The sequence below is a fragment of the Mastigoproctus giganteus genome, chromosome 3 (genome assembly GCF_048544385.1).
Source record: "Mastigoproctus giganteus isolate SK-2022 chromosome 3, ASM4854438v1, whole genome shotgun sequence".
NCBI classification, from domain to species: domain Eukaryota; kingdom Metazoa; phylum Arthropoda; class Arachnida; order Uropygi; family Thelyphonidae; genus Mastigoproctus; species Mastigoproctus giganteus.
Window position 1 is genome coordinate 39,777,062 of NC_143577.1, and position 23,345 is coordinate 39,800,406.

The following is a 23,345-nucleotide window of genomic DNA, read 5'->3' on the forward strand; positions in this document are numbered from 1 at the left end:
TCGGGGAATTTCCCCTGTGCTTGTGCAGCACTCACAACTATGCTTGCTGAATTGATTGAATCAAAAAAGAAATGTTTGACGAACATGTAAATAGAATTATTTATTGTATTTTAAATTTTTTATCTCATGCCCAGGAAAAATTATAAAAGCGTGCAATTTTAAAAAAAAATTTAAATTATAAGATTACAAAAAAAAGAGAGGAGACAGGCATAATGTCAGTAAGTTTTGACTCTTACTGACATTATGCCTGTCAATGTCTTCAGCTGATAAGTACACTTGCTGCAGAGGTTGAGGGCTGTGGAGATTTAGAATGGGCAACTGCTCAACCTTATGAAAGAACATATTAATGGATGACTTGATGGTGGCTTTTTTATTTTCATCATGGATTTCTTTGTAGCAAGCAAGCATATCATTCACCCTTCTGTTAACTTTTAAGAATCATTCGCTGTCAAGATCCATCTTCTTAACCCTCACCATTGCCATCTCTCTGGTGATGAAGCATCTCAGCTCCTCATTGCATTCATCTTGAGCTTTGTCAGCATTTTCTTCTTTCACCATCACTGCCTTCAAGTCAATAAGTTCTTTGTTAGATAATTCCTTCTTCTTCCTCTATTAACTCCATGTCTTTGGCATCACCCTCCAACTGAAATAGCTCTGCAACCTTTACATATTTTCTATGGGCATATTTTCTTCCATGTGCCATTTAAACAACTTTTAGTAATTTCTGCCCAGACCTTATTAATGTTTAAGATGGCGTGGTAAATATTGTAAGATTTCCAAGTCTCTTAACGTAAAATTTTTCTTAACACCTACTGCAGACAATGCCTGAGCAAATGCTGTGCATAAATAGTATGCTTTTAAATTCGAAATAACACCCTGATCCGTAGGTTGGATGAGTGAAGTCATGTTTGGCAGTAGAAATATGACTCGCATTCAAATTGAAATCATCTCGTTGCGTAGGACTTCCAGGAGCATTATCTAATAGAAACAAAATCTTGAAACAAACGTCGTTGTCTTTACAATATTTTTCAACCTCGGAGATGAAGTAGCATTTAAACCAATCCTCAAAGAGAGATATTGTTATCCATGCTCTCTGGTTCGATTGGAAATGCATGGGTAGGGTGGCATTATTGATGCCCCTAAATGTTTTTTATTTGTTTTTTATATGATTGAAGATTTCAGTGAATGGGGAACACATTTCTCCATAACAGCGTAAAAAAGTACACAATTCCAGAATGGTATACAAGTAGAGGTTTTAATCTGTAATCTCCCGCTGCATTAGTACCAAGCAAGAGCGTGGCCCTATCATTTGATGCCTTGAAACCTGGCATTGTATTTTCCTCTTTGGCAATGCATGTTCGATCTGGCATTTTTTTCCAATACAGAGCAGTCTCGTCAATGAAAATGTGCTGCATTGAATAGCCACCTTCATCAATAATTTTTTACAACACATCACAAAATTTCTCTGTAGCTGCAGAATTGGCACTGGCGACCTCACCTCATACTTTTAACGTTGTGGAAACCAGCGCGATGCTTGAACCTATTAAAGCACCTGTTGCTTGCCATGAACTTGGGTTGGGGTTCACCGTACTTATCCTTAATATCTTTATAAATACTTGTTTCTTTTGCTTGAATGGCCATTGGACTCAGGGGCACTTGCTTCTGAATCTGATTTTCCATCCATATTATTAACAGCTGTTCCATCTTCGATATAGCACCTTAAAGCTGTTTTGTGATCACTGTTGATCTTAAGTGCGTTGTTCCTTTGACATGGTCTTTTATACTTGCACTGTCCTTTAAAATAGTATTCACTGTTGAAACAGCAAGACTTAATTCCCATGCAATAGATGACAAACTTTGTCTTTCATACTTAATCATTTTCATCTTCATTTCTAAATCAATTTTGTGGAAACCAGCGCGATGCTTGAACCTATTAAAGCACCCGTTGCTTGCCATGAACTTGGGTTGGGGTTCACCGTACTTATCCTTAATATCTTTATAAATACTTGTTTCTTTTGCTTGAATGGCCATTGGACTCAGGGGCACTTGCTTCTGAATCTGATTTTCCATTCCATATTATTAACAGCTGTTCCATCTTCGATATAGCACCTGAAAGCTGTTTTGTGATCACTGTTGATCTTAAGTGCGTTGTTCCTTTGACATGGTCTTTTATACTTGCACTGTCCTTTAAAATAGTATTCACTGTTGAAACAGCAAGACCTAATTCCCATGCAATAGATGACAAACTTTGTCCTTCATACTTAATCATTTTCATCTTCATTTCTAAATCAATTTTGTTTCTTTTCCTGGCACTGCTAACACTTACACTTTTCGTTGATTGCATAGGAATGAAGAGAATTCTGAAAATTTGTTTTTTATATGATTGAAGATTTCAGTGAATGGGGAACACATTTCTCCATAACAGCGTAAAAAAGTACACAATTGTAGTTATCGGAATTATTGCAAATGCAATAAGATCAAGTTTGCTACCCGTTTATAATTAGATGCACTAACAGAAAGGCCCAATAAACCAGAAAGTGCAAATTGTTTTTATTGTTTCATGCTAGTCACCTCCAGAAATGTTTTTTTTAAAAAATATCGCAAAGGCATTCAAAATTGATCATTATAACGGAACATATGATAACGATGAAAGAGTAGTGCAATTTCCATTATAAATGTGACCTTTTAAAGAGATAAACAGCTTAGTAATATAGCAAAATTTTCACAATACCTCCATTTATTCCTACACATGCAAAATACGTTTCCACGATTATTTTAAGTTTGTACCGGCCGGCAAAAACTTATGTAAAGTCGAGTATTGTGTACATCAGGGAGTTCCTGTACTTGCAAAACTGAACATTCAGATCGTCGAGGGAAGAGGAGAAATTGCTACCATATTTCTTCGTTGCAATATATTCAGTTATAAATTATAAACAGCATGTGAACATTTTTTTTTTTTTTTTTTTTTTCAAGGATGAAATCGCATTTAGAATGGCAAAAACTGCCATTTATGCAATCTTTTTCAGTTCAAACAGTACTGACTTTGTAATTATACTGCAATATTGTAAAATTCATTTGTGCTATTTATAACCCAAAGTGTATCCTTGAGGGTGGGGTCTCTTAGTATGTCTGATTACATAGAATGTAATCTAGCTGTATTGCACTTTCTGTGGAAAATGATTTCTGAAATGTAATTTTTGTGTACACAATTTCCAGAAATACTTTAATCATGAAAATCAAGGGGCACCTGTTAGTGGGGGAGAAAAAAGCACTTTTTAAATACCCTTGCATATGACCACTTAACTGCAGTGGTTGTTAGATTATGTAGCCTATGATTACATGGCTGAGTTGTTCCTTTCCGATTTATACACTGTACTGTAAATAGGATCCCTTGTAAGCATGTCTTATTTGGAAGTGTGGAATCATAAGAAATTGATGATTTTGAAATTTTATTTTTTAAGTATAAAGCATTGCTTAAAATTTTTATTTTCGAGTACAGTATTATTAAAAAAAAAGAGACAAGTATTATGTGCATTTGCCATTTAAAACATTCAACCCATTCCGTTCACTGATGCCAAAATGATAAAACTAAAAGAAGAGAAAGAAAAATAATATAAAAAAACAAGTTTTTCAAAAATATACCTTAATTTCAATAAAATATAAGGTTTTGCCCTGCAATGTAAAATGCCTCATTTTAAAAATCGATAAAGGCCATACCTTATATTTTATCGGAATTCAGATATACTTTTCAAAAACTTGTTTTTTATATTATTTTTTATGAAAAGAAATTTTCATACATGTTTTATAAATAAAGTATGATTGAAAATTTATGTGAAAATATTTTCGCCAACAAAAAATCTTTACACAGTGCAAGGATAGACGTTAAAATCTTGCACACTTTACAGTATATGTATGTATTACGTGCATACAGCCATGTAAAGCAGGTAGCTGATATGAGGCATGTTAATAGCTGCACAGTGGACCATGCAATGGATTAGCTCAAATTTAATTGGAAATGTTATTACTTCAAAAGAGATTGTTTACAAAATTACACCGTTCTAACCAGATAAGAAGTGGGAACAAGGTCCGAATCCGGGTCAGATATAAATCCAGGTAGCATATATATGACATGCAATGGCTTCACAGTGCACCACTTGATAGATTTAGCTCAAATTTTGATAGAATGCATTTTCATGTGAATTAGGAATATGTACAAAGTTTCAGCCTTCTATTCTCATATTAGAAGTGACTGAAAAAGTTATCAGCAGATTTGATGACAGAGGCAGCGACTTAATATAAGGTATATAAAAAGACATGTGCAAAATGAAATTTTCATATATAAAAATATTTGCTTAGTAGGTCATCTTTTATTCATTGTGTATTCATGTTAAAAAAATTAGAAAAAGCTGGGTAGGTTTGGCTATAATGTATGTAATTTATATAATGTGGGTGTTAAAGTTGTCCTCTGACACCAGCATTATATTGAGGTTGCGCTGGATTTTTTTTTATTTTTGAATGCATTCTTCGTAACTGATGTTTATAGAAAGATCAATTTATTTTAAGCAGGGAACTTATTTTTAAGATTCCTGATGGGTGAGTCACAGTTCAGGTGTTCTTAGTTGAGCAAATTATGCTTGTTACAAAATTGTTTTAAAAATCATTTAGACCTCTAAATAACTGTGAGTTTCCTTCAGTTTCAATTCCACCTCCCCGTCCTCTCAATATGCATTTTTTTTTTTGTTCATGTATTTATTTTTAATTTTTATGAATTAGTACTGCCCCATCTTATTCCATTTATTCCAAGTTTTGTGTAGCGAAATAGACACTCAGAAGCCAGAAGGGGCTCACGACTTCAGTAACCTTGCTTTCATCATCGATTTTTACTATGTGCAACACAGTGTAATATTTAATATAAACTAGTGTGCACTGTGGCTTGAAAAACATATGCTAATATTTTTATTAAATTCTTTGCAAGTCTAAGAGTTGATTGTTAAACTTTAACTGATTGATAACTTGTTTTGCTTTTCTGATTTTATGAGGTATTTTCTTAATTCTCTTAAGCAATAAAGATTTAAATATATAATACTGTTTCTGTATATTGATAGGGACAGTTAGGAATCTTATTCAGTGGATGAAAGAAAATGTCCTGACAGAAAGACCAGAGTTCTTTATTCAGGGAGAAAGTGTGTAAGTTTGTAACTGATTTCATTTAGCCATGCCCTAAGGATTTTCTAGAACTTTTCTATATTTTTCAGTTAAGTTTGTGATATATAGAAGTTGTTTTTTATGAATGTTTCTTACTTGTATAGTGCAAACTGAACCTGGAGCAATACGTATCATAAAATATCACAGATGGCTTGGTGTACTTTTTAGTGTAAAAATAACTAATATGGTTAAAAGCAATATGAGGTAAGAGATAATGTAGAGAATATAAACAGTTGAGACAACCATATAAAATGGAAAAAAAATTGAACAGTAATCAAGAAGTTGGCATATCATTTTTTTTATCATATTCATCCACTAATTGAAATATACATTACCCTCCAAAAATGTATCCAGATATAGTCCATTGGAACTTCCTGGATAAACAAATGATTTGGACTGGTATATAAAGAGGGCATATGAAGCCACATGTTAGTTATTCTCATTATGGCATGGAGAGCCTAGCTGACTGATTTTGAGAAGGGTGTTATTGTTGGATGTCAAATTGCTGGCTTGTCGATTCATGCATACACCATCCAGAATGACTGTTTGCTGAATTTATTGTGAAATGGAAGCATAACAGTACCAACACTACCAGCCAGCAGTGCACAAGTCAACTACTGAAGCCCACTCCACATGGCTTGAGGGTACTGCAGGATGCTGACAAGTTTGTAGGACTTCCCTGCAATTATTTAAAAATATCAATTTTTCAAAATATAAAAATATAAAAATCTCATTATTCATAGTTGTCTATAGTGCTAAAATAAATAATGACATTACAAAGTGAAACTTTAAACTATTCTTGAATAATTTCAAGGTTATTAAATACAGAACTTTTGTGTGATTGTGCTTTGATCAAAGAGGTGAAAGGTGTGCCCACTTCAGAGTTAAAATAAAAGAATAACTATTTTGTTTAAATTATAAAATGAATAATTTTATATTATTTCAAGTTATGAAATGTACAACTTTTTTACTCCATGGCTTGAAAACACTGGCTTGCACTGGGGTTTTTGTATGTCAGCTTACAGAAACTGCATTTTGGGATTATAATTGCAGTTTGTTTGGTGGGGGGTTGGCACAGTTTCATATGCTAGCATCCCTGACATGTGCACTTTGAATCTCTCTGATTAACCTCACTTCAGTGAAATGAAATGTTTACTTGACAAATTCTATGTATATCTTATACTGGTAGCCTAGTAATATACAGAAAAACTTCATTAACCCATTAATGTCCAAAATTAAAAAAGTTTGAATTTTTTATTGAAACTGAAATATTATATTTAGTATAGTATATTTAAGTTAGTTTAGTTAAATTTTTTTTAAAAAATATATAGTTTTCACTATCTTTTTGCCCGTATGATATATTGGGCAAAAAGAGTGAAAACTATATATTTTTAAACAAATTTTAACTAAACTAACTTTTGGGCAATAATGTTTTCAAATTCCTAAAAATTAGTGATAAAGGAAAATTTTCTTTTATCATTTCTTTATCAAAACATACACTAAACGTTGATTATTGATATTACAAAGAGCACAAAAACATTTACTGATGATAAAGTACAAAAATGCATTAGGATGAAGTCCAACATTGCATTTGGCACATTTTTTACATGCTGCACACTGACTCTGAGTATTATTTCTGTTGACCAGATGTTCTTTGCAATCAAATTAGGTCAGTTCTTGAATTTATTTCTTTGTTTTAGGACAAACTCCTCGTTTATTTTCTAAGCAGCAAGCAGTGCAATGACTATTTATCGAGTAAACTCCAAGAGAGGAATATTCTTTTCTATATGGCAATATAAAATCCACAGATAATGCTTCCATTGAGACAAAATCGAAACCTATAACTTTTTTTTTTTTTTTTTTTTTTTTTTTAATCTAATTCAGTAATGACCTCTCACTTTGTCAAAAAGATCAACCCCTCCCATTAGTTTTGCTGTACAACTTCACAATATTGGGTTGAGGCACAATTACTTGCTTTCATTCTGCTTTCTTCCATCTCTTACAGCTTCCTACATCAGAAATCTTTTCTTCCTTCAAATTTATCACTAAAGTAACTTGGTTATTATCATTCCACCTTAGAAGAGTAATTCTGCTTGCTTTTTCTTCAACTGCACAACAAGCACCTTGCTCTATTCTATTACTTCTAATGGTTCCATCAGAGAAAGGGAAGTGAACTAATTATCCATATAAATACAAGCTCCCAGAGGTACAAAGCCCAAGTAAAGTCTTTCTGTTACTGAAGAATGAAGAGGTTTTCCTGCCACCCTGCACCAGTGTAGGGATGAAATTTCACTAAATATCCTTCAGGTGTATAACGCACCTTTACCTTAACTTGAATTCATAGTGAGTAGGTGTCACTCTTATAAATTGTTTCATGCCATGGTGCCCATAATAAGGCTCCATTGCCTCATCAAGAGAGAAATTGCTGCCCATTGGCCCAATGAATTGACAGAACTTGTCATTCAAATAGTCTAATAGAGGCCTAATTTTATAAACCTTGTCACAAGAATCTATTTTCATGTTATTCTTGAAGTATAAATGATGAATGGTGAATTTTTTTTTTTCAAATTTATATCTACTCATGGTTTGGTTAACTGAATAGTTATTTGCATGAGGCCGAGTCTCCCAGTACATTCTTCTGAATGGCACTTTATTATATCCTGACAAAAGAAGGATCCCAAAATACTTATAGAGATCAACAGATAAATAAAATTGTGAATCACCTTTCTGGGATGCGTATTTGACTGTTTCTTTACATATGCAAGTCATTATTTCCTCAATAAAGCATAATTTGACGATGTCTTAGGCTTACGCTTGTTTTCTCTGATGGGGTTTATAATGACAGGCTCAAGTTCATTGGTATTGTGCTCATACTTTTGTTTCTTTACATATGCAAGTCATTATTTCCTCAATAAAGCATAATTTGACGATGTCTTAGGCTTACGCTTGTTTTCTCTGATGGGGTTTATAATGACAGGCTCAAGTTCATTGGTATTGTGCTCATACTTTTGGGGGTATGTTTCTAAAGTTTTAGGAACCCACTTTTGGGGTTTTTTCTTTCCCCTTGTGTGTATATATATATATATTTTTTTTTTTTTTTTTTTTTGAAAAACAATTGGAATCTGTAACCAATTCAGTGTCTACATCCAGATCTCTTTTACCATCTTTACTAAGAACTTTAATGTCTGCTCTTAGTGAAAGTACACCTCTACCAATGTCTCTTAAGACTTGATGATGACTCTTCACCATCATTTGGTGCATGGAGGATGAATTCAAGCTCTTCTGTATCATCAATTTGAGCTGTGACAGATTCAGAATGCTGTTGAGATTCAAAAATATTCAGTATTTCTTCTGCATCCCTCTCAACAACAATCTTTTGCTTAGGCATGATTTAGCTGAAAAAAAAAAGAGAAATTTATTCAGAAATGTTTTGAAAAATATTATTTTTCTGACTCGGTCTAATGCTGTCAATAGCTTTTAAAAGTATAAAGAGATAAACTCAAAAAGAATAAAAATCTGCATCTAATTTTATAAACGATAAAACATATGTATTATACTGAAATGTACACACTACTTCCCAGCATATGTTTTATCATATGCAAGAAAAAAACTCTATAAACTAAAGCAATCAAAATATTATTCTACGAAACATATTTCATAGCCAAAAGGCATGAGTAAGGAATAAAAAAACTTGCAAAATAGCCTTAGCAAATATATCGTTTAAAATATATAAGGTAAAAATTTACTGTCGATCACGTTAAGACCACTGTGTCAAAATCACTATTGAAAGAAATGCCTCTAGCAATTTGTGAATATAAAGTTGCCAAATATCACTAAGGAAATTATTTATCTTAAGAAATAAATGCCATCTGAAAAGAAAAATAGATTCATGTACAATGGATTCTGGTTATTTGGGCCACCGGTTAATCGGGGCAGCCGTTTATTTGGGGCAAATCTTAAAAAACAGAACCGAATCGAGAAAATAGCCAGGGTTTACTTTGCTTAATTGGGACAACATGCTGTTTAATCGTAGCAGGAGACTGCAGCACTGAAGATTACCCTATGATTGTCTCCGACCGTACCACGTAGTTCGATCGGATTTCTGGAGGTCACACCCATAAAACAATTAGCAGTCACCCATTTATTGGGCTTTTCCGTTAGTGAAATCTATCATAAACTGATAGTAAACTCGATCTTATTGAATTTGCGATAATACCGACAGCTGGAATTCTGTGGGTTATTATGGTAAAATGTGTTTACACTTCCATGAAATCTTCAATCATATAAAAAATTAAATTTCAGAATCTTCTCTTCATTCCTATTTTTAAAGCTTCGTAACTTGTTACTCCGTTCTCACTTGTGCATATCGTGTTACTTGCAATTTGTGTGTGCTGTATTCTTTGTTATTGATTGCTTATCTTTTTACTGTTTTAAACTTTAACCGCCACCCACAAATGTCAGTGAACAGAAATGTCAACTAATTAGTATGTACATATTACAGTACATATTAATTATTCTGATTATCACGTATATTCTTCCAATTTTCAGTGTATCATTTAATTTTTTAATTGGTAAGGTAATAAAGGGTAAATTTGTGCTTAATATATCTTTACTTTTATAGCCTGTGGATAATATTCCTCCTATTTTCGCTAATTAGAATCACTGTTTAATAGAATTAAAATTCAATTCACAAACATGATCACAATGACCGGCACTTACATCGTATAGTGAACAGTACTTTATTATGGTGACTCCACCATAACATGATTTGGTTGTACAGTGAACCAATTGTAAAGCAGGGGTCCATTGTATTTTTAACTTTTTTTATGTGAAACTTCGGATAATTGGGGCAGCCGCTTAATTGGGCCAAAATGCACTAGTCCCGATGTGTCCCAAATAACCTGAATCGACTGTATTTTTAATTAATATTTTTTTGTAGTTGGGTAAACTGTATGATTAATCATATGGTGGGCACTAATGGGTTAGCACGAACTTAAAGAATCTGTTTTCACACTTCGTAATAACAAGGTTTGTGAAATTAACATGTCAAAATTAGCTTTCTAATTTTGTTTCATAATTTACTCTAATTACACTTCAGTTTGCCATTTTACACTTGTTTTTAGATAGAATTAATATATTCTTGAATGCAAAAATAAAAGAAAAGCAATTTAATTCTGAAAGAATGAAGATCAATTGAATTAAATTCATGAGGACTACATCACAAAAAAATTAAAGGTAATTGTTTAGAACAGTTAAGCTTTTCTACATTAAGGAGTCATAGATGGAGGATTTATTAAAGGATTAAGCAAGCAGCAAAAGGTATTCTTATAATTTTAAATTGTAAAATAAAAAAAATTAGCTTATTTATGAATTGAAAAAAAAAATATAACAATACTGGTTTATAGGTTAACATCCTGATTAACTCACATACTTCAACATTAACTTAAGAGCTTTACATTATCTTAAAAAATCAACTACAAAGGCGAAGAATCTTGTGCTTCTGGAAACAGATATTTTTGAAAAATTTGCCATTTTATTGACCCAATTAAAGTGTTAAATCATATTCTGTAAATAGCTTTATAGTCCTAGTCATTTTCATTTAGTTTTTTAAATTTAGCTAGAGATTTTGTAAGTTACAACTTCATAGACAGAACCTTTATACTGGTGATTTTGTGCGATTATCATAACTCATAACGTGTACTGTAGCGAATGGTAGGAGAATTCTAGTGACTTAATTGCGGTAAATATAGGCATGTATCTGGATAGTTCAAATAACCTAGGTTGGCATTAATAGATAATTTGATTATCTATTATAATTAACTTATCACTTTACAAGTCTAATGGTATAGTGTAATATGTATTATTGTTGCATAATGCTGTATAGTGCTATTGCATTTAAGTATATTTAGTGTAGATAAAACCAGAACAGCAGAACAAGGGGCTCAAAGTAGCAGTAGTGCTGTGGCTTTGGGTGGGGGGGGGGATTGCCGTCCAAACTGCGGCCTCATGAACTGTACCGCTTCTTTGATGTTTGCAGATTATCTGGAATGGGACATGATACATGATGCGATCAAGGATGTGCATGTGTTTGGTGCAGAGATTGTAAGGATCATCATCCCCAGTCATTTTCAGTCCACTGCAGCATGAAGGCCTCTCCAGCAACTTTCCATTGCTGACCGGACTAGCCAGGTGGGGTAAAGTGCCTGCCTAGCAATCCAGAGGTTGCGGGTTTGAATGAATGGCACCTCCTTAGCCAGGTGGGCAGGAGCAGCAGTGCATAGCACTTGCTTCTTGATTAGATCGGGGTTCGAGCCCATGACCACCAAATACGGAGGGTGCGGAAAGGTTAGGGAATGACCACCGCATATCCCCGGAACAATATGGCCTTAGTTGCTAATGCTCCTAAAAACTAAATAACAAACAAACAACAACAACAAACAGCGGGTTTGAATCCCACCTCGGGCTTGAATCACAGTAAAATGCAAAAACTTTGGAAGGTGCATTATGACCACAGAAGCCGATGCTCCAACAACTAACAAAAACAAAAATACAAAAAAAAACAACTTTCCAGTTCCTTCTGTTTTGTGCAATGGCCATCCATTTACTACGCACAAACTCATGAATTTCATCTGTCCATCTCCGTTGTTGTCTTCCAGGTTTTCTTTTAGCTCCTCTTGGGTACCATTCTATTATTTTCTTAGTCCATTTGCGATCATGTCTTCGAGTTGTGTCCTGCCCAAGACCATTTCAGTTCTTTAGTTTTGATAAGAATGTCCTTTATTTGTGTTTGCTGTCTAATCCATGTGTTTCTCTTCTTATCCAACAGTTTGATTCCTAATATAATTCGTTCCATTCTTTTGGTGAGTGCGCAAGTTTCACATCCACAAGTCATGGTGGGGAGTATACATTGGTTCATTATTTTGCGTTTCAGACAAATTGGGATATTGCTCCCCAGTATGTGACTATATTTCCTGAATGCTATCCATCTGAAATTTATTGTTCTCTTGACTTCTAGCCATTTATCATTATTACAGCTAATGACTTGTCCCAGATAAATTATATGAATCCACCTTTTCAAGGCGCCTCTGTAGCCAGGTGGACAGGAGCAGCAGCAGTGCGTAGCACATGCTTCTTGATTAGACCGGGGTTCGAGCCCGTGACCACCAAATACGGAGGATGCAGAAAGGTCAGGGAATGATCACCGCATATCCCCAGCCCGGAGCAATATGGCCTTAGTTGCTAATGCTCCTAAAAAAATAGCAAACCACCTTTTCAATTACTGCTCCTTCAATGATTATATCCCTTTCTTTGGCATACTGGTTCATCGTTACTTTTGTTTCAGCCATATTTATCTTTCATCCGAAATCCTTACTAATTCTGCATAACTGATTCTAAGATTTTCCTCTAATCCTTTGGGATCATGGCTTATGATCACAATGTTATCTGCAAATTGTAAATGGTTTAGATACTCTCCATTCACAATGACTCCTTTATGCGACTAGTCCAATCTTCTGAAAACTTCTTCAAGGGCAGCAGTAAACAACTTCTGAGATTAGCATTAGTAGAGGCATATGATGCAAGAAAGCAAGCTTATGCAGCATCAGCCAAAAAAAAAAAAAAAAACCCTCCCATTTCACCCCTCCATTTGTTCCAAATGCCTGTCCAGCTCAGCCTTAATTATTTAGGCTATCAACTTCCACAACAAAAGATGGAAGTCTGTTCCACCAATCAGCTACCCACTGGCTGAAGACAAATTTCTGCACATCTATTCTACAACTGTCTTTCCTCAATTACAATCTGTGCCCCCTCAGATTCTTAATCTGAGCAAGAGGAAGAATCCCATCAGCATTCAGCTTTCTCGACCCATTCAAGGCCTTGTACATCTCAATCAGATCACCTCGCAGGTGCCTACTCTCCAGGCATGGCAATTTGCAGAACTTAAGCCTTTCTTGGTAAGTGCACTCCTTTGTTCCCCTCACCTGATACTTTATATGCATCCCATACATTTGTCTTCTCTGCTGTGAGCCTCATTAGTTCATCTGGCATCCATTTAGGCCTAAACCTTGAACAGTATTTCTTAGTTGGAATGAAAAGCCCAGTAGCCTCCAAAATTTAGTCCCTGAAGGCTTCCCATTTAGAATTCAACATTCGTAACATCAGTTGATCCCATTGTACAGAATTGAAAAACTGTCTGAGACCCAGAGACCTTCTGGACTCCTGAGGCCTTTACGAAACCAAAAGCCCTTGATAATAGTTACATCCTTAAGTAATTCCCACATCAGTACATTGTGATCAATGTCACCCAGTGGTTCCTTTATCTGCAAATTCTTAATGCATGAATAATCACTGCTGATAATCAGATCAAGAGTATTACTCCCTCAGGTTGCCTCTCGAACATGTTTTGCTGTGGAAAACAGTCATCGAATAAATCCACAATAGTCTTGCTAGTGTGCGAGTGACTAATCCACAAGTTCCAGTCAATATCTGGAAGGTTAAAATCCCCCATTGTAAGACATTCTAATTTACTGGCCCACTCTCTTTCTCTACAGAAGAGCTCATTATACTCATTAGAATCATTAGGCCTCTAACACACACCTACTCTCATTTTTCCTTTTCCAGTGCTTATGTCACACCAAACAGACTCAACATTGCATTGTCCACCAACATCAATTGGATGCACTTCCTTAAATTTTGTGTTTCTTAACTAACAGCATAACCCCTCCTACCTTCCTGTCCTGTCTGTCCTTTCTGTACACATTGTACTCCCCAAATTCCAATTCTGTACTGCTTGTCTGTGATATCCCAACAGTGTCTGCCTTTGATGTCTTGACTAGCACTTCAAGCTCATCAAATTTATGGCGCCTCCATAGCCAGGTTGGCAGGAGCAGCAATGCATAGCACAAGCTTCTTGATTAGACCGGGGTTCGAGCCCGTGACCACCAAATACAGAGGATGCGGAAAGGTCAAGGAATGACCACAGCATATCCCCGGAGCAATGTGGCCTTAGTTGCTAATGCTCCTAAAAACCAAATAATGACAAAATCAAATTTATTAACTATACTCCTAGCATTGGTGTACATGCAAGTATACATGCACCTGTTTCTACTCTGTTACCCTAACACAGTCCATGTATTTATTTGTTCCTTTATGACTCCCAGCAGTCCTGGAAATCTCCACCGCGTATGCCTGTGGCCACTGTTAACCTTTTAGTCTGTGTATGCCCCCCAAGCTAGCAGTTTTCCGACCCACCTAACACTGCTTATAGCATCAGCAAATATTCTTGCACCCTTTCTATTTAAGTGTACCCCATCCCTGTAGAAGCAGTCTCTCCTGTCAACAAGCACAGACCAGGCTGAAAATAATTCTACACCTTGAATCTTGCACAGTCTCTCTAGGGCTGAATTGATTGATAAGGCTCTCATCGTATACTCCCTCCTATCGTATCTGGGCAGAATTGCAGACACTTTCACATTCAGGCCTAACTCACGACTTTTTTTCAACATTTACCTGTACTTGTTGAGTAAATCTGCAGATCTCTTACTCTTAATGTCATTAGTTCCAACGTGTACAACAGTATCGCCTTTTGTGACCTTAAAAGATGATATCTGCTCTACAATGTCATCACCGTTTGCCACTGGCAGACATACTATGGTCCTCTTCCACCTATACTTGCGTAGTATATTCCCCGTCTCCCTGACAATAGTCACCAACAATAACTAGTTCCTTTGGGACCAGCACATTCTGCCTTGGAGATCGCCTCTGTATTGCTGATGCACATGCCATTGAGATGGGCAGCTGAGAACATGGGCTCCTCATATTAATTTCTTCGAGGGCATTTACCCTACACCTCACGCTCTCATAGAAGCCCATTAGAACGCTAAGTTGTCGCCTTATTTCTTGACAGTGCTCGAAACATTCCTTATACTGTATGGAGTCAAATGCCTTTTCATAATCCACAAATGCCAGGCATAATGGTGTTTTATATTCGTTTGCTTTCTCCATTAGCTGTGATATTATGTGAAGGTGATCCATAGTTGAGAATCCTGTCCTAAAGCCAGCTTGCACTTTCAGTTGATTCTCATCAAGTATTCTTTCTAATCTGTTAGTAATGACCCTTGTGAACAACTTGTAGATGTGTGACAACAAGCTAATTGTTCTATAATTTCCAATTTCTGATTTATCTCCTTTCTTACGCAGCAAAATTATGATTGCATTGTTCCGCTCCTTAGGCATCACGCCTTTCCTAATGTATTTTGTGAAGAGTTTTGCCAGTTTCTGTGTTATGTCTCTTCCCCCCAATTTTAACAACTCTACAGTAACTTCATCTTCACCCGGGGCTCTCTGATTCTTCATTTTCTTCAGTGCATGTTCTACTTCATCAGGAAGGATATCGGGTATGTCATACGTGTTGTTAACTTGTGATCCATCTTCCCCACCGCTTGCATCATTTCCTTGCTCCTTGTATAATTCTTTATAGTAGTCTTCTTCTATTTATAAGTACACATCACCATTCTTCAGTTTCAGTATCATTTGTCTTTCTGTATTATTACTGCTCATGACTACTGATTTTAGTCCTTTGTTTTCCCTTAATGGTTCTACTTTTCTTGTGATAGATCTTATGTTCTCTCTGAGTCTCTTTCTAATTGCTTTGCATAACTCAGTATACTCAGTTTTGTCTTTGTGAATGTCTACCTTGCTCTTCATTTGTCATCTTCGGTTCATCACAAGTGTTTCTTGACTAATTTTTTCTTCTTTGAATTTCTATTTCTATTAGTTGAGTGGTCAGGAGTGTGAGTACAGTAGCACATGCTCTTTGAGTAGACTGGGTTTCAAGCCCGTGATTACTAAATACGATTAAAATTTGTGTTGATTGATTTATTGTAAACCCCAATGACCTGGTGGTCGTGCCAGAGTATAAACAAGAAAATTTTTTTATCACTTTCAGAAAATTGAATTCATCGTTGATATCTTGGTTATGGCGGCTCCCATAACCAATAAAATCCAGACCAAACCAAAAGCGGCTCTCATAACCTATTGCGGCTAAAGATCACTTGATGGTCTTGGTGGATACGTTTCTGGCACCTCCCTCATTGAAGTCAGCAGTGCTTTGTGCCACTGTCGCTCTTTGGTTGGCTGAAACAATGCGAGACATATGGCCACATTCATTCATCCACCACCTTTCTCTGTCCACGATGAGATGTTATTCTGGAATGTCATATTCCCGATACACCCTTGATACTGTCGAACGGAGATGGTGCAATTTCTGTACCTCTTTCAAAGTCTGTTAACTTGCTGCATTTATCCATACTGACATCGAATTACCATCTACGTGAATGCAGTGTTCCTATATACCTACCAAGTGATGGGTTCGTGCACTAGCGAGAGGGGTGATGACATCGTGTTTCCTAGGAACCAGGTATCCCATGAATTCTGTTCTTTCAGTTTACATAAATAGGTAAACATCTCATTTGGAAGCATGGGATTGTCATAAGAAATTGACAATTTTAACATTTTATTTTCTAAGCTTGTGAAGTATTGTTGTTTAATTAAAGTTATAGCGTTATTTTAAAAAATAATAAAAGATAAATAAACACAAAAGGCATGTTGCGTTTTAAAGATTGATTTGATTTTTGATTTGGTAGTTGTTGGCGCATCGGCTTCTGTGGCCATATTGCACCTCCAAAGGTTTTTGCAGTACAGTGATCCAAGCCCGAGGCGGGAATCGAACCCGCGACCTTTGGGTTGCCGGGCAGGTACTTTACCCACTCGGCTAGCCCGGTCGGCCGTTTTAAAGAAGGATATTAGCTCAGTACTGTTACATTCCTGGCTGTTTTTATTAACTGTAGAATTGAAATGCGGTAAAGTTATCTAGTTATCAAAAAAAAAAAAAATTTTTTGCTTGTACTTTTCCCACAATTTTACTCAAATAAATTGACACATTTAATATTTACTGTAGAAAACAAAACTAGAGAAAAGATTCCTTGAGAATCAGGAATCGTATCAATAAAATATTCTTGCATCCATTGATCAGCAAAAGTATGAAATAAATTATAACATCCAAGAGATGTAAAATTCAATAAAAATTATAAAACTGGTAAAACAATAGTTAAGAACTAATAAAATGTAATGGCTAAAAGAGAAATTCCACGAAATAAAGAAGTAGCTTCCAAGGCAAAGTACCTCATTCTCAATTGAAATCCATGGAGGTGTTCTATCTTGGAAGCTGCTCCTTTATTTCATGTGTTTTATCATGTTAGTCATTGTATTTTATCAGTGTTTAAACTGTTTATTTTTTTTTCACCTTTTGTTATTGTATTTTACCATTCTTTAAAGTTCATTATTTTATATTTGCATTAATCACTAGATACAAGAATATTTTACTGATATAGAAACAAAATTAGTGCATCAATATAATAAAAATCATGTCACTTCTATATAAAATGCATTTATTCATAGTTGTAGCTATAGTGATACATAAAAAAAAAAACAACCAAAAAAACCCTACATTACATAAATTAATTACTGCAAAACAATATATGTATTAGTCAATTTGTAGACATTTTATTTACTTATTACTATTTTTTTATTATTTTTTTTAAGCATAATTTTTATGCATCACATTGTGGTGGATATTATGTGGACGCGACATGGATAGTCTTCACAAAGCCTGTCTGTCTTTTTTTTCACAGGCACATCAAACTTATTTATTTATTTTTTTTTTAATTCATGCTTTGTTCTTTAAATTTTTATCTGTATAGTCCCTCATTTTAACTTTCAATAAACAGATTTTCTTTTTTACACTTTGATTTCTGTACTAAAAAGTTTGGGCATTTTAACAGCAATACAGAAAATTTGAGATAATGCATGAACATTAGCTTTACATTATTTTCATAACAATTTAGGTTAGCAATTTTTTAACAGTTATGGAAATGGTAACATTATTAAAGAATAATCCAAATCAGACCATATTACTGTGATTTTTTCTCATTAATTGTTTCTTTATACTGTAAAGGGCATTTAAAATTATCTGAAAAAATTGGCAATTCGAAATATACTCAATCCCAAATTTTTTTTTTCAAATAACTGGGATTCTTCTAACAAGTTTTTTTCACATGAATTTATTTCTCTCATACCAGAGAATTTTTTAGTTACTTCAATATTGCACTGCTTTCAAGTAACAGTGCCTCTCAAAAGAGAAATATCAGCCATTTATTTAAAAAGAAAAAGGTACTATCCTCTAGTCTCACCAGAGAGGATTGGTGGCTACATTTCTCATATAATTGCTTCTTTTACAACTGTTTTGTAAAGTTTGAATGAAGTAGCATCTGGTCATCTTTTTTTTTTTTTTTGGTAGTTGTTGGCGCATCAGCTTCTGTGGCCATAATGCACCTCCCAAGGTTTTTGCAGAACTTTGATCCAAGCCCGAGGCGGGATTCGAACCCGTGACCTTTTGGGTTTCCAGGCAGGCGCTTTACCTGCCCAGCTAGCCCGGTCGACATCTGGTCATCTGCAAACAAGACAAGCAATATTATTGAAATAGTTGCCAGGAGAGTGATACCAGCATTTTAAATAAATGACACTTGCTCTACTTTTGAGAAGTATGGTGCCATTTACTTGAAAGTAGCACAATAACATGGCATCTTGTAAAGCATTCCATCCAAAATGAGAAAACTAGATCTGTATGAAAAACATTTTTTGTTTCAGGTCATTTTGACAAGTAATGTTAAAATGAACAGTTGTCATGATTTTCAATATTATAAACATCTTCCATTTAAATTTGCTTTGTGGGGTATTTTTTTTTTTCACTCTTATGAAATAGCTTCTAGGAGTAACATTTGTATCATTTAGTCTTCATGAATTTGTATTAAGCAGTCTCAAATTGGGGAACCATACCTTTCGTAGCTTGGACAGCAGATTTTTTATTTTACTGTCAGTTTATCAGCTCGTTTAGATGTTAGAAATTAAAATGTTTTGAGTTTAATGGAGATTTTAATTTGAAACTACTTCTGGTAAATAACATTTTTATTTTCTTATTAATTTTAATTAGTATTGTTTAATTTTTGTATTGTTAGGCGTCCAGGAATATTGGTTCTAGTGAACGATTCTGATTGGGAATTAATGGTAAGCTACTTACTCTCTAATTTTTAACCTGTGATAAATTTCTTTGTAAAAAGAAAAAAAAAAAAAACACCTATATGAAGTTTTAGACATGGTTTATTACATTACAGAAGTCCAGGGTCAAGATAATGTTAATATGTTATGAAAATGTGTTAATATTTTCATTTTCATCATGGTTCGTTATTTATATTAGCCTACAAGAAAGAATTTTATTAAAATATAGAAAGTTTATACTGCAGCTCAAGTTCAATCCTTGTATAACTGAAGAATTGTTAAATAATAACACATTACACATAAAAATGAAAAGAACTTTATTCTGAACAGAGTGCAACCCAATGTTTCCACAGTTATTACTGTGGAAACAATGTGACCAAAAAGGTCAGCCAAAGTCATCAAAATGTGCTTGCTAGAGTGAATGTGTTCCAAAGCCTAAGCAGATTGAGGGAAGTGCTATAACCAAAGATATGACAAGTAGAATGAAAAAATAAATAAAAATTACAAGTTAATTCAGAAATCTAAAAAATAAACTAATTTCTTCATACATTATAAAATTAAATTAAATTGGAATACTAGTATGTTCTATTTCAGTGGAAAAATTGTAGCAAGTATAGTTTATATTAAACGTAAAATTAAACTAAAGCTGATTTAGTTCCTGTGAGTTAGAAAGTTATTAAATTGTTAACCTGGAAGCAGTGGTGCATGGTAAGATATAATGTTACTGTCTTCTATTTCCAGAGTATAGAATTAAGGGCATGAACACACATTTCAACCTAGAATGTATACCTATTGGTGTCTATATTTTATATCTAACTTCTTGCATTACAGCATTTGCTTTAATTATTTCCTACTATTTAATGTGTACTGATATTCGGTGATCAGCGATGTCCTTCATAGTATATGCTTTTTGACATAATGAATGATAATGATAGACGTAAACAGTTTTATATAATAATTTAAACATAAAATGAACATTTATATAACTTTTCATAGTAATAACATTAATCATTACACAAGAACTTTCTTGTTTAAACAAATCTGAAATTAAAAAAGATGTATAATTAGGAAAGTAGGCAAGAGTTACAACCACCAATTAATAAGTAGTAAATACATTGCTTTGTCAAAAGGCAAAGGCATCTTTCAAAGAATGTTTTATTGATACAATATATAATGATGTGTTTTGCCTTAATGGGGAGTTTAATTTACAACCAATTTTTGATCAAGAAGTTGGTATTTTGGTTCTTTCAGTGCAGTGGTCAGTTCAGATACTGATTGTGTGTGTGCTTTGTTTGGGTTTAATGTTAGAGCTCTTTTCAAGCTAATGAAGCTTTTGCAAGTCCATGTCTTCAAACCATATCACTGTAAGCTCTGCAGTATGACATAGTGTATTATTCTGCTGAAACAGAAAAGGGTCCACTCCATACTTCTGCCACAGTGTAGGAAAACCAGAATTATTCAGAATGTCAGTGTACCACATGGCATTCATTCTTCCGGGAATGACATCCAATGGTTCAAACTCGAACCATGAAAAAAACCCAAAGCAGTGAGAACACTTATTCCAAACATCATGGTCATGCCAACTATGAAGTTAGCACAACGCCTACAGTAACACAGGCATGTGCATCTCAGGCATCTGCCTGTCTGAAACTTTCCAACAGATTGGAAAACCACTTAGTGACTTTTCACTCCTTAACAGGGTTTTAAGCATTTCAGGAACAGTTGCACTGCCTCTCTTCCATAAAATTCAATGCCACATTGCTCCCCTACATGTTGTCCTTGTGTTAATATCATTCCCTGTGGCCTCTCTGAACACCCAGTAGAGAGTATTCAGTGGAGGGCTGACATATGGCCTCTTCAAATATAGAAGCAGGGTACTATTTCAATGCAGATATTGGAATAGTTTGAGAGAGAATACCCACACTCCATTCGTTTTCCTATCCTTGATGCTAGGGGAAAATGTTGCTTCTCCCGTGACAGAGCTTGAGCTTACAGCCCTTTAGAAATGACTATCTTATCCAAGAGTCAAACCTAAAGTAATTAATATTTTCAATTGAATGACATCACCCAGTAGGCAAATCTATTCATTAAAAACTTGAAGACAGTATTAATAATGGCCATATGGTGCAAAGAAGCCTAAGGCTTATGCTGCACCAGCCAAAAAAATAATAAAATAATAATTAATAAATAATAAAAGAAAAGGAAACAGACAACCTATGCATTTCCCTCCTCCCAACTATCCAGCTGACCTTTTCCCCACATTGACAGCCACAACCACCCATATAGGAAACTTATTCCACTGATTTATAACTCACTTTCTAAAATAAAACTTCCTGCAGTCCAGTCTAAACATCTCCCCCCCTGTAACTTTAATTTATGGCCCCTGGTTCTAGAATCATTTATAACCATGAAAATTTTGTCCTCATTCATTATACTTTTGCCTCTCAGAGCCTTAAATACCTCAGTCAAGTCTCCTCTAAGGAGCCCACCTAGTTTCCAAGCTGTGCAACCCACTTATTCTGCCTTTCCTCCTGTTGACACCATTTTGCTGATCTATCCAGGCAAGTTACCTGTCTCTGGGCCCTTTCAAGAAGCCCAGTGTCTTTTTTTAGGTGCGATATCCATACTTGAACACAGTATTCCAAGTGTGGTCTAACAATAGCCTTATATAATGTGATTATGACGTCCTTATCTCTACTAGCAAATTTTTGATAAATCATTGATTGGACACCATGGGCCTTCCTTACAACCTGTCTACAATGCTTGGAGAACTTCATGTGTGAGTGTATAATAGCTCCCAAGTCCCATTCCTCCACTACTGACTTTAGTTCAACTTTGCCAAGCATTTAAGTTATTTTGTGGTTGCTGTTCCCCAGGTGTAAGACCTTGCATTTTGCTGAATTAAAGCATTACACAAGAACTTTCTTGTGTAACTGCCACTTTTCTGACCATCTTTTAAGTCTATCTAGGTCACTACGAAGAAGCTGCTTGGTAGTGATCATTAACTACCATTATCAATAACCATTTATCACAACCTTCTGCATCCTGCTATCAATCTAAGGATTTTCCCTGTGATTCCAACATGTTCAAGCTTATAAAGTAACTGCTCATGTGGGACTGAGTCAAATGCTTTGCTGAAATCTAAATAAACAATCTCGAAATTATTCGCTAAATCCAGCTCATGAGTGACCCTGTCAAAATAGCTAACCAGATTTATCAAACATGATTTTCCCTTTACAGAACCATGCTGTGTATCCTTCAGAATTCCATTTCTATCAAAATGATCCTGAATTCCACCCTTGATCATTGCCTCCATGATTTTCCCTACTTACTAAGTTAGACTAACTGGTTGGTAATTTACCAATTCCAGCCCATGTCCATTACATAAGGGTCCGATCTGGTTTGCCCTTCTCTTATTGGTGATATACTGGCACTTTTCCAATCCAGTGGAATCTCTCCTGAGTCCAGTGATGCTCTCATAATTAGCCTTAATGGTTCAGTACGCTGACTTGCCACCTCCCTTAAAATTATATGGTATATGCCGTCAACCCCAGGAGCCTTACTTGCCTGTAGTTTTTTCATTACATAATCATGTGAAATTTCATTATCATTAATTACATATTTTTCAACTTCACTCCCATGCTTTTTCATTGACATAAAGGGTTTTTCTTCTGTAAATATCGATGTAAAGTAATTGTTGAGTTCATCTGCAAATTCAGCTGGGGTATCTAATTCTATCCCATGTCCATTATATAAGGGTCCAATCTGGTTTGCCCTTCTCTTATTTGCATTTTATATATGTGAAGAATTCCTTATCCCCACTCTTTGCCAACAACTTCTCATAATCTGCCTTTGCCAGCCTGACTTTTTCTGTGGCACTATTACAGATCAATTTGTAGCTGCTTCAGTACTTTTTATTGCTCTAACTTTTCCATGCTGTCTTTTTCTGCTCAAGAAATCTAGCAACTTCACTATTCATTCAACTTGGAATCCTCCTTATGGAGTATTTTTTTAATGGTATTTATGCA

General features: G+C 34.9%; 1 protein-coding gene across 3 annotated transcripts in view; it reads left to right on the top strand.

The window, feature by feature from the left end:
• The window catches only part of Urm1 (Ubiquitin-related modifier 1), a 134,065-nt gene that overhangs the window by 105,545 nt on the left and 5,175 nt on the right, over positions 1–23,345 (top strand). For 2 of the 3 annotated variants that reach the window (XM_090369258.1, XM_090369259.1), the window contains exons 3-4: positions 5,106–5,187; positions 19,278–19,326. In XM_090369258.1, the coding sequence (XP_090225384.1) occupies positions 5,106–5,187; positions 19,278–19,326 (131 nt within the window). Of the gene's footprint in view, positions 1–5,105; positions 5,188–19,277; positions 19,327–23,345 lie in introns of those variants that run through there. The other variant, XM_090369260.1, reaches the window with a different exon arrangement.